Below are 12801 nucleotides of genomic sequence, written 5' to 3' on the forward strand. Positions count from 1 at the left end.
CTTCCTTACGGATGTCAGTGACTTAAGGACAAACAGGCTGGAGGGCAGTTCGGTAAGAGCACTACTGCACTCCAGAGGACACACTTTAGTGCTCACCACCCACTGGTGGCTCAGAACCACCATCAACACCAGTGAGACTCTCTTCTGACGTCCACAAACACCCTGCACACGTGGCATTCACTCACACAGACACATCCACATCCACTGAAAATTAACCTGCTTAAAATTGATACACATTCATTTTTCCACTTTAGAAGAGGTGGCTCTACCCCACTCTAGAACATTCTATGTATGCTTCCCTAGTGCTGTCATGTCTGTACATTAACCAAGACATTCTCCACCACCAAGTTCCGGATGGAAGGACAGAGGCTGGCAGCAATTTCTTACACTACAAGCATGTGTGCATGTGTGTGGTCACGTGCTTGTGCTTACTCCCCGCCCCCACACACCATGCACCATCATCTTCAGGCCAAGGATAACCAGCACAGGACTCCGTAAACCCCATCAGATTATCTGTGCAGACTTCTGAAGAACATCACATGTCTGAAGAAAATGACCCCCCCCCCAGGCTACTCAGGCAGTGCCAAACCACTACCCATGTCAGACTCTCATCACTTTTAGTCTTGTAGGCTACACAGAAGAGGAGGCTGCCTCTTCCTTTCTCAGGAGAGCACATGTTCCCTTTATCCGTCTTTCTTTAAAATGCTCATTTTTACAGGAAACAAATCATACCACACACACACACACACACACACACACACACACACACACACACAAGAAACAAAGACTATTTCACAATGATGTCTAAGCACATGATGTGGTAAAACGTCTCAAGGAACCGACGAGCAGGTTGCTTTTCCTTTTTACCAGTTCCTGTATCTAAGGCAGGCTCTGCACAGGGGCACAGGGAACAAAGACAAACATCAGAGCTGCAGAACAGAGACAATGCTTCAAAAGGGCTTCACGAACAAAACCTGGCCTCCACAGACTGCTATAATGCCTTTCCAACGACTGTCATAAAAACTTAAAGCCAAAGAATAAATGTGCATACACGTCCTAATATCGCTCTGTGAATGCAGGGAGAAATGTGAGGAGAATATTCATCATGCCGCCTCCTACCTCCACACAGTAGGGAAGGGTAACCAAGCACGCCTCCAAAGACAATGTTTGGGGAAGCCAATGTTCCGAAGCTGAGGCAAGGCCATCGAGAGGCCAGGGAGGCCTTTCTGCTAAAAGAGAGGCGGAAGCAACTGCTCCTGAGTTTGGTCATGCATGGCTGCTGTGTCAAGGTGGCAGCTGTGGCGGCCTGGTCCAGGAGCAGACACAGCAGGACACTTTCTTCACGCTTCTGTGCTTGTTCCCGATTTTAAAACAATCCATATTCATTACAGAACACACGAGTGATCTCTCTTCCCAGAGAGAACAGAAACATTTTCATTATATTTTAAGCCTGACCCACCCTTTTAAAGACATGGTCTCACTGTACAGCCACAGATGACTCCAAACTGGCGATCCAACTTCAGCCTCCTGAGAACCAGGATTACAGACATGCATCACCAAGCCCAGTTCCAGTCTCTTCCCAGTGTCCTTTAATCTCTGCATTTGGAAGGCAGAGGCAGGCAGGTCCTTTTGAGTTAGAGGCCAGCCTGATCTGTTAGAGGCCACCTTCTCTCTCCTCAGTGCTGGCATCACAGCACACACCACCACAGCTGGCTTTTTAATCTGGGGGTTAAATGCATGTCATCATGTGAACAAGCCGTTACCTACGAAGCTTTCACTCCACTCCTTTATATGTGCCTTTGGGTGTGTGCATGTGGTGTATATATGCTTGCACATATATGTGCAGATGTATGCACATATGTGTATATATGGAGCCCAGAGGTCAAAAATGGGAATCTTGATCTCTTCTCCACCTTATCAGTTTATAAGGCTTTATTTCTTATGGTGTGGGGGTGAGGTGGGTACACGTGTGTGGTTACTGACTGAAGCCAGAGAAGTGCACAAGATCCCAGGAGCTGGGACTTAGACGGCTCTGATCCGCCTGACCCAGGGCTGGAATCCCAGTTGGTCCCCTGCAAAAGCAGTGCACACTTGTGAGTCTCTCTAGTCTCAGACTGTCCTGTTGACAGGGTCTTACAGAACCTGACTTTATTAACTAAACTAAGCTGTCTGGCCACTGAGCTCCAGGGCTCTCCCTGTCTCTGCCTGCCTAGCTCAGGGGTTTCAGATGAACGTCATCTGGTGCTGAGGACTCCAAACTTAGATCCTCGTAAAGCTGGCACTGAGCGGACCATCTCCCTATGCATTTACCTACTTTTCTTTCTTTCTCTTTTTCTTTCTTTCCTTTTCTTTCCTTCTTTAATCATTTGTTCTTTTTTTTTTTAAAGATTGATTTTATTTTATGTATGAGTACACTGTCGCTGCCTTCAGACACACCAAAAGAGGACATTGGATCTCACTTCAGATAGTTGTGAGCCACCATGTGGTTGCTGGGAACTGAACTCAGGACCTTTAGAAGATGAGCCAGTGCTCTTAACCACTGAACCATCTCTCCAGCCCGCATTTACCTGTTTCTTAATTCAATTATTTATGTCCTTAATATTGAGTCATAAAACTCAATATTTTGGTATTAGACCAATATGAGAGAAACAATTTGCAAATGTTTTCTCCTACTCTGTGAACTATTTTTAAAAAGATTTATTTTTATTGTTTTCATTTTTGTGCATCTATGTGTGTCTGTATAAGTGTGTACCACACATGTGCGGGTGCCTAGGGAGGCCAGAAGATGGTGTCAGATCCTCCTGGAGCTAGAGTTACAAGCAGTTGTGAGGCACGATGTGGGGGCTGAGAATCAAACCCAGGTCCTCTGGAAGAGCAGTGTATGCTCCTAACCACTGAACCATCTCTTCAGCCTAATTTTTTTAACTTGAAAATTTGCTTTTATTACATTTTATTTATTTTTATTTAGTGTGTGGGAGTGGGTTTTCTCCACCAGGTGGGTTCTGGGTCTGAACTTGGGTCATCAGGTTGGTAGCAGGCACCTCTACCCACTGGCCCCTGTCTAGTCCCCTTCCAATGTTCTCTATGGCAGCAAAGCCTTGAATTTAGGTGGACCCAGTTTACTTGTCTTTGGATGTTTGCTTATGTTGTCTTTGTAGGAACTTTTATTTTTCTCTTTTTGCTTCCTCATGTTCTTTTAGACAGCCTTGAACTCATATTCTATCAGTTTCCTGTGTGTTAAGAGTTCCTGATGTACACGGCCTTGCGCTTGCTAGGCAAGCGCTCTACCGCTGAGCCAAATCCCCAGCCCTTCTGTTCTACTCTTAAGAGCTTAGCGTTTACCTTGAGGTCTGTGATCACACAATCTCATTCTGCATGGAGTGTGAGGCTCGGCTTCAACATCCTTCTTCTGCACGGATAGCCAGTTGTTCCCACATCATTTATTAAAAAACTATTCTCAGGCCAGAGAGATGACTCAGTGGGTGAAGGGGTTTGCTGTGCTGCCAAGCCTGATGAATGTTTGCTTGTTTGCGGCCCTGGCTGTCTTGGAGCACACTATGTAGACCAGACTAGCCTCGAACCAACAGAGAGTCACATGCCTCTGGCTCCCAAGTGCTGGGATTAAAGCTGTGTGCCACTGTGCTCCACTGTGACCTAAGCTTAATCCCCCGGACCCACATAGTGCGAAAAGAGAACTGCCTCCTGGAAGTCATCTCCCTACTTCTACGGCATGGCACAGGGGCAAGCACACATGTGTGCATACTCATGTAGACACATGCCAAATACATGTAAAAAAGTTTCTAAATGAAGAGTGCTCTTTTCCTTCCTGGTATTTCTTGGCATTCCTGTGTCCTTTAAATTTTTATTTTTAAATTGAACATATTGCTTCATAATTTTTTTACTTGTAATAAGCATTTTTTTTTCATTTCCAGTTTCCAGTTTGAAGAGGAGAAAGGCAGCCTTGGGAACCTCTGCCAGACATTCTAATTGTTTTTTCATATAATTCTTACGTCCTGAAACACAGGTGGCAATGTCCTGTAATCCAGTTCACAGATACTAGGTCAAAAATAGAATCCACAACCCCAAGTGACAGTGACATCAGGGCTCCACCCCGGAGCAGCCTGCAGCGTCTCACATTCCCCCGCTCCTCCCATGAAAAGGAAGTGAAGTACCCACACAGAGTGCCACAGTGCCACAGCTTCACGCCTGCAGGACGGGCACACTGCTGCCCTGTCAGGCTTCCTCTCTCTCAGCAGCCAACTCCAGTGCGCACAGAACCCATAAGTTCCTGGCCTCAAATCTGGAGAACATGTGCAGCCAGCCTGCAGGTTGTCTCCTGCTGACACAGGGGACACAGTGAAGCGTGATGGTCTCTCTAATCCAAGTGCATGTGCGTTCACCTTCTGACCTAGTGACCCTGCTTCCAAGACTTCAGTAGGGAAGACACCACAAGAACACGAAAGCACGCTCACACGTGATTCATCCTGGCACCTCCAGAAACTGAAAAATATTGGAAAACCTTAAACTATAGGACATCCACATATCGACATCTTTGCATCTGTTTAAAGAGATGGGAGTGAATTCTATGAATGAACATGGAGTGATTCCCATAAAGTGTTTGTGAATGGACCAGCAATGCTCAAAGAACAGGCACAGTACGCTAAACTCTGAGTAAAGCACAAGAGGCAATGAGGCTCACAGACAGTGGATCAGAGGCTCAGGGCACTTGCCGGTCTGGAGGTGGGTGAGGGCAGCAGCTCAGAGTTGTACATCTTGATCCCCAGGCAGCAGGAGACTGTGAGCCACAGTGGGCATCGCCTGAGGATATGAGACATCAAAGCCCGCCTCCACAGCGACACACTTCCTCCAAGGCCACTCCTCCAACAGTGCCACTCCCCACGGGCCAAGCACTCAAACACATAAAACTGTGAGGGCCACGCCTATTCAAACCACCACACCAGTGGATCATCCTCCAGCCTCCAGTGCAGCCTCCCCAAGGGACCCTGTACAGAGCAACCAGAAGTCCTCACCGGCTACCCCTGATGAAATTACAAATTTGTGATGAAAATAAAGTAACTATTGTTTGAAGCAACCACCTCAGAGGCTGTCTGTTTCACAGTGATGGATGACTAACACCCCACTACCAAACCACTGGATAGCCAGAAAATGGCTTCAGGCAGGCCAAGCAGATTTGAGGAGTCCTGAACTCATGCACTTTGTTCAAATGCCAGTCAAAGTCAATGTACACAGGCCTCCTATGCAAGTCCAGCTCTCTGGTTCCCTGGAGCATGGCAGTTATTAAATTAACCTCCAGGCACCACAGTTTTGGTGTTTGTTTGGCTGTCTTGGAACTAGCTCTGTAGACCAGGATGACCATGAACTCAGAGATCTTCCTGCCTCTGCCTCCTGAATCCTGGGATTGAAAGCATGCACCACCACCCCCAGGCTGTTTTTTGTTCTTTTAAAGACAGGATCTCCCTGTATAGCCCAGGATGGCAATCCTCCTGCCTCAGCCTCTTGAGTGTTAGGATTACAACAGTGTGCCACCACGCTCAGCTTTCATTTGCTTTTTGAATGTGAGGAAGCCATTCAGAAAGATTTTTACCAAGCTCTCTGTGTAGTACACCACTCTCCCCCTGACCTTCTTGGGTCTGATGAGAAGCAGATAACTGCTGTCCTGGGATACAGGGCATGTGGGGAGGGAGGAGAAGATACAGGCAAACTGGGCAGTTGTTACAGAGCTGCCATCACCTGGCCTAGCCTAGAGGCACGCGGTCGGTTGTCAAGCTAACAAGGTCACATGGGTCACATGGGTGGTTACCTCCACACAGAGGACAATCAACAGAGCAAGTAAAGCACAGGGCAGCCAAAGGCACGAGAGGAAGATAACACATGTTCCTCCTTAGAGGCATAGCTCCAGCTCCAGCCAGAGGTCACACTGACTCTCCATGAGAAGAGGCTGGGTGCTCTGTAGGCAGAGGCTATGCCTCAACAAGATGGGGCACAGTGGAGACCTGTACTAGAGGCCGTCTGCCCCTGGACTGGATCTCATGACAAATCTTCAAGAGCACTGCCAAAGTCAAGGACTGCTGAGGTGTTCGGCCAGTGACTGGGACCTTCCTACCTACAGCCCGCTGCTCAGGTGCAAGCAACAAGGCAACGTCCTGCTTCCCTCTCTCACACCCACATCTGTCCATCAGCAAAGTCAGTTCCTCTCCTGGCTACCCACTATCACAGGAATCTCAGCCCGCCAGCCACGGCTTCCCGCCTACTCCTTCCTTCCTGCAGCCTTTCTGCAGACTCACTCACGCTTTAGCCTTCTAACAATGGCTCTCCTTGTCCAAACCCTTGTAGGACCTCCCCCCTCCCTCAGAACACGTCTGAAGGGGCCCCCCTGAGCCACCACATCTGCTGCCTCCCTTTCTCGCCCTTGCTTGTGCCCACCTTTGAGTATCCCAACTGTATTCCTGCTGTGGAACCTTAGTAGACAGTAGGGCCCGCCCTTCTGGAATGTTCTCCTACCCGTATCACTGCAGCTCCTTAAAGAAAGCCAGGTAACACACAGTAGGAACTTTCCTCAATTGCTTTAACCCAGCTTCAACTTTTCCTGTCACCCAATGTGAGCTTTGTGCCATCCCCCTGAGCTTGAGTTCCGAGAGAACACATGCCTTTCTGTGCCTAGCTCACCACCATGTCTTCAAGTCCTGAAGCAGGGAGGGCCTGGCACTCCCCTCACACACGAGGGGAGGTTAAGGAGAGCAGGAAGGCCCCGGGCCCACAGTTTTACCTTCTTCCCAGCCGTGGGGCTGCTCTCTGCACTTTGCACAGGGCTCCTGTGGGGGCTCTGGCCGTCCTGGGGCACACACCTGCCCATGTACACACTGTAGTCAAGAAGCATCTTCTGCCGCACGCCGCCCAGCAGCTCCTTCTGCTTCGGCTGGGGCATCATCTCCTCCATGCTGCCTTTGCTGCTGCTGCGGCTGTGGCTCAGGTGCCCCGAGGGACTGCTGTGTCTGCTGTGGGCGGGCAAAAGCCCTGGGGTAAGAAATGAGATCTATTAATACAAATGATAAAAAAAAGAAGCAGGAATAAACGAAAATGCCCGTGGGTTAAATGGAAAAGCAGCCTAAATGCTAACAAGTGACTGAAAACACTACTCCGGAAAATACCTTCTGCTCTAACGTAAAATAGTTTTTAGTCTTCTCTGAGATTATTCTGGAATGGGGTAGTGCCGTATGTCAGGTGACTACTTTTTCCTTGTTCCCAGTGATCTTTTAGGAAAACATAAATCACAAAACACAGCACCAATGTACCCTCCAGTCAGGGAGGAGCCGTGAACGCTCACAAGGTAAAGGAAGGGTGGGCGGGAAGATAATGAATTGTTCATCCACAGCTCAGAGCACTGCAAAGACGTCATCTTTCATTCATCGGAGCAGTCCTCAAGCACCTTCTATGGACCTGTTCCACGCCGACCAGGGGAACAAGCTGAACCCTTGCCCTTGAAGTAAGACACAGGGGATGGAGGTCCCAGTCACCTGTATCAAGCACTGCCAAGAGCTGTTGACCTGGCACTGACATCCCATCCCTGTGCTATCTGTTGGGGAAAGAGTTGCCATTTTCTTTGCCCTGGCAGAAGAACAATCCAGAGAGAGAGAGAGAGAGAAGAATATCAAGAAGCAAGAGGAAGACGCACAGAGGGACAGGAAGCGTGGGTGGAAGGAAAGTGGGGAGCCTGACCGTCAAGTGACTGAAGTGTGACACAGATTCAGTTTATCCCGTTGCAACAGAGTTTTAAGAATGGAAGTTAACTGACACTCAGGTTTACTGTGAGACAAGGTAAGAACAGAGGTCGAAGTCCACCCAGACCACTGGCGTTGCCTGGCCCCAGCATCTGGGCTGCAGCTCTGTCCTGATCGCACAAACATTTGGAAAAGCTGCTTTAACTTATTGGGTTAGCTGGGTTGTTCCAGGCCCGACTGCCTGAGGTTTTACCTAGAATTCAAACTTCTTATAATCCTTCATCATTCTCAAACCACTTCAAGGTTTAACATTATTTTTAAATGTCAGGACAATGTATAACCACCCCCTTCCATTTTTTTAATAAAAGACCTTTAGTAGAAAATGTAGTGCAATCCAAATAAACTCCTGAGTTTAGTTAATAAATGAACAATTTAGAAAGCTACAGCTAAGGGGGGGCTTAAAAAAAAAAAAAAGAAAGAAAGCTACAGCTAAGAGCACCCCTCCCCCATTCAAGGTCAGGGGTAAGAGCATGACTGTGGCCTGGCGGCTGTTCCCTGCCCGTGGGGCAGCTTCTTTGCTTGGGGTGAGACAGAGCTCAGGAACTGTCACCACTCTGTAGGACTCACAGCCAGCTCTTGGTAACATCAGGCTGGAACTGTGCCAGGGCACTCATGGCTTCCCTGCTCTCACCAGGTTCTGCTCATCCTGCAGCCACTTCTGACTATGGACAGAAACTGAGCGCTGGAGGTCTAGAGATTTGGAATCTCCACCCTTAGTTGGGCCTCCTGAGCCAGAACCTGCATGGCAAGTTGCCAGAGAAACCTGTGTTATGTCTCTAAGCGACAGCATCCCTGAGAGAGAGAGAGGACAGGCCTGAGTCAATCAACAAGACTTCCCTCATGTGTTGTTTGCAGAGGTGCCTGGTCCTGGAGATTCATCACCAGTGTCCCCTTCACAGCTGAAGACAAGCCAGCTGGGCACTTGCTGTTCAGGACACTTAGAAATAGAGCACAGTCTTCCCGGTGTCTGAGTTCCATCTCCACTCACAGTGTTTTAAGGTTAGCTCCGGCTGGCTAACCGAGGTATTGCTAGGCGTGTGAAGGAGGAGGCTTGCTTGATTTCAGTGTGAAGAAGGTACCAAGGCCTCCCACAGTCCCAGCTCCTACCACTGACTCTGTTGTGCCGTAAGTGCTGGGCATGGTAGCGAATGCCTTTAGAGCCAGCACTCAGGCAGCGGAGCCTTACTATGCAGCCCTGCCCGGTCCAGAACTCACTATGCACACCAGGCTGACTTCACAGACACCGCCTGCCACTGCCACTGCCACTGTCCTGAGATTACAGGTGTGTGCTACCCCCTCTGCTCTACCCACTATCTTCAAACTATGGCCTCCTGGAGCTGCTTTTATGAGAGCGCCCGCCGCAAAGTAAAGAAAGTCCCAGGCCATCACCCCAGGCTCACCACAGATACCTGCAAATGGACCATCACTGGAAAGTGACTTAGAACAGAGGTGGTTGCTGTAAAAGGCATACACATTTGAGGTTGCAGAGAGTAATGACCTAAAGGCAGGCTTCCTGTCTGCCTGCCTGCCTGCCACTCTCTCTAAATCCTCCCACAAGCCCTTTAAACAGGTACACACTTAGCACAAATGCTATTACCTGATTTACTTCCAGAAACCCCAGACGACTTCTTGAGGTCTGACTTCAGCTTAGATGCCAGGGTAAACCTCCTGAACCACTCCTCTTTTTCTCGGCCAGTTCTCCCAAACAGATACAGGATCGGGTCTCGCTGGCTAGACTTTGTCCCCTCTTGAGGCTGGGGTGGCTTCTTAAGGTCCTCACTCGCCAGCTCTCTCTCAGGAGGCAGCTTCTCCTCACCAGCTTCCTTATCGGTCTGCGCCTTAGACATAAAGTCATCTTGCCGACCGAGCTCGATACAAATGGGGTACTTTTTATTCCAGATTCGCTTTCGAGCCAAGCTTTTAGGTACAAGATAAATCTACGGAGAAAGGCAAATGGTGATTTACATACTAACGAGTGTCTTCCTTATGCATCGATACCACATACCAGAAAGGTCAGCCTTTTGGGGTCTTTGACTAAAATGATGGAAGTTAAATAACTCTAACCATCTGTCTATAATCTAACTAGAGAACAGGGAATACATTTTAGAAATGACTTGTTATCCCTCAAAATTCCTGTGTGCATATTTAAGAACTATGCGAGTGCCTTGAATATCTTTCCTTCTCAGGGAGCAGTAACAGAGTATTAACGTTTACGTGGTTATCATCAAACAGGCTTGGATAACGACTGAGTTAGTGACGCTAGGTGAAGCTTAAGCTGGAGAAAAAGCATCTCAGTCTAGACAGAAAGTGCAGGTCAGCGCGGGAAATCAACTCAGGTATGAATCTATATAGCAACTATTTTCCCTACTCCCATCACTGCAAAGGGATTTAAAGACCACTCATGAGAGCTATAAGAACAGAGATATGCTCGGCCCAGGGAGTAGCGCTATTTGGAGGTGTAGCCTTGTTGGAGTAGGTGCGTCACTGTGGGCGTGGGCTTTAAGACCCCCATCCTAGCCACCTGGAAGCCAGGATTCTGCTAGCAGCCTTCGGATGGAGACGTAGAACTCTCAGCTCCTCCTGTACCATGCCTGCCTGGATGCTGCCATGCTCTCACCTTGGTGATAGTAGACTGAACCTCTGACCTGTAAGCCAGCCCCAATTAAATGTTGTCCTTATAAGAGTTGCTGTGGTCAGTTGGGGATTTAGCTCAGTGGTAGAGCGCTTGCCTAGCAAGAGCAAGGCCCTGGGTTCGGTCCCCAGCTCCGGAAAAAAAAAAAAAAAAAGAGTTGCTGTGGTCATGGTGCCTGCTCACAGTAGTAAACCCTAAGACACCATGTCTGTGTGAAATAACAACTTATATTTACATGAAAATATAAATGATGCTTTATCAAAATGTGGACACTTTTTATACTTTACAGAGCTTTATCAATACCTGGCAACACACACATAGCATTTAGACTGAAAATCCAGTTTTCTTTCTTTCCTTCCTTCCTTCTTTCTTGGGGTGGGGAGGGGGAATGTATGGAGTGTATGGCTTCAAGCTATGGAGCCCAGGCTGGCCTTGAAGCCAGGTGCTCCTCCTGCTTTGGCCTCCTGAGATCACAGATGCCACCACACCCGGCATTGGTGCTGGCTTTGTGAATGTACAAGCATTCTCTCAACTGAGTTGCATCCCTAGCTTCATAACCAGCTTCTAAAGTCAATTCTGAGTACAGAGAACCCTTGCTCCTAGAGTGTGGTCCTTGGAGCTGCAGCATGAGCTCCACCATGGAAACTCCAAGCAGTCCAGGCTTGGCCAGGCGGTGGTAGCTCACACCTTTGGTCTCATGAACTAGGAGGCGAAGGCAGGCAGACCTCTGTGAAGTTGAGGCCAGCCTGGTCTTCAGAGTGAGTTCCAGAACAGTCAGGATTACACAGGGAAATCCAGGCTCTCGGGCCCCACTCCAAGTTGCTGCACCACAACCTGTACTTCAGAAGATGCCCAGTGATTCCGTTTCTTTGAGATGCTGTCCTATTGTATACTGCTCCTTAGACAACATCGTGGGGTGGACGCAGCATAGCAACAGAGACTCCAAATGCTTCTCATCCATTCGGGCTCTGCTTCCAAAATCACCCAGACTCACCTTGCTGTCTGAGAGGTCATAGATTTTCTGGCTGATGTAGGTGACCTCTGGCTTTGTCTCATTGTAGCTCGCCCTCCTGGATATGTTTTTGTTGGGCTTTGAAAGTCTTAAGGTTCCACCCTCAAGCCGGACAAAGACTGAGTGTGTCAAAGTCGCATGGTAGGTTTCTGGATCATAGCTGTAAATCTCATTCATCCATCCCTGGTGGAGAAAACTTCTGTTAGTGAGAGAATGATGAGAATTCTGGATCTCAGGACTGAAGGTCACAATGTAAAGTGCCAGCCTCCCTGTGCTGAGTGCTGGGGAATTTGGTATGGTTTTGATAACCTAAATTTGGGGAGTCAGAATGGTAATGTCCACTATCCTAAATATATGATTCTTTGCTTAAAGTTGACAAGCAAAAGGAGAATTTAAAAGTCTTATGCATTCAACAGAGCAAGGCTCTCCACCAGATCTCCCATGGGAACGAGCACTGAGCCAGTCTGCCCTTTTCTGGTTGGTTGTTAGAAGGTTTCTTATGGAGTCTAGGCTAGCCTAGAACTTGAGCTCTTCCTACCGCCACAGCCTAAGTGCTGTGGTTACTGGTGTGTATCACCATGCCTGGCTCCTGGCCTGGTGCTGTTCCGTTGATGTATTTGTTTGTTTATTACACATGTGCTGAATGCTCATTACATGCTGCAGCATGCCTGTGGAGGCCAGGAGACAGCCTGCAGGGGGAGGCAGGGCTCCTACCATGTGGGACTCGAGTTGAGCAGCTTAGCAGCAAGCACCCTCCAACCAACACCAGTCTAGCTTTCTAAATTAGCCAGGCTTCTGCTGATTTCAGCCTACTTTGCAAACAATCTTTGACATCTCACAGGTAACATTAATTCCTGTTACCATCTATCCAAGACGCAGAAAACTTACTGTCTATTTCAATGAAATGGTCACATGTACTTCATGGAAACCATACAGTGAAGAGCAGACGAGTAACAATTAGGCAGCAAACAGACACCATGTCTTGGTTATTACAGTAATTTAAGTGAGTACAGCTGTGAGCCAAGGACTGACTCATCCTCGGACAAATATATTCATACGGTGGCTTGTTTTGAAGTTTTAAAGACTTATTTTATGAGTATGAGTGTTTTGCCTGCATCCATCATCCATCCATCCATCCATCCATCCATCCATCCATCCATCCATCCATCCATCATCTATCATCTATATATCCATTCATATATGCACGTGCATATATATGTATGTATCTGTCATCTATTATCAGTCTACCTACCTATCATCTATTCATTCATTTATGTATATATGTCTGTGCATGTTTGATGCCCAAGGTGGTCAGGGAAGAGAGTCAAATCTCCTAGAGCTGGAGTTAAGGATGGCGT

The 12801-nt window shown here is 48.1% G+C and overlaps 1 protein-coding gene across 6 annotated transcripts in view; it reads right to left on the reverse strand.

Moving 5' to 3' along the window:
• Tex2 (testis expressed 2) overlaps positions 1 to 12801 on the reverse strand; it is a 109029-nt gene that overhangs the window by 31973 nt on the left and 64255 nt on the right. For all 6 annotated transcript variants that reach the window (XR_015630658.1, XR_015630656.1, XR_015630657.1 and 3 more), the window contains 3 exon segments: positions 11426 to 11626; positions 9397 to 9736; positions 6788 to 7035 (listed from right to left, as the gene is read on the reverse strand). Coding sequence is in view for 3 of the 6 variants with exons in the window: in NM_001100554.1 (NP_001094024.1) it covers positions 6788 to 7035; positions 9397 to 9736; positions 11426 to 11626 (789 nt within the window). In the remaining 3 variants the exon portion in view is untranslated.

The sequence above is a fragment of the Rattus norvegicus genome, chromosome 10 (assembly GCF_021556685.1).
Source record: "Rattus norvegicus strain SHRSP/BbbUtx chromosome 10, alternate assembly SHRSP_T2T, whole genome shotgun sequence".
In the NCBI taxonomy this organism is placed as follows: Eukaryota; Metazoa; Chordata; class Mammalia; order Rodentia; family Muridae; genus Rattus; species Rattus norvegicus.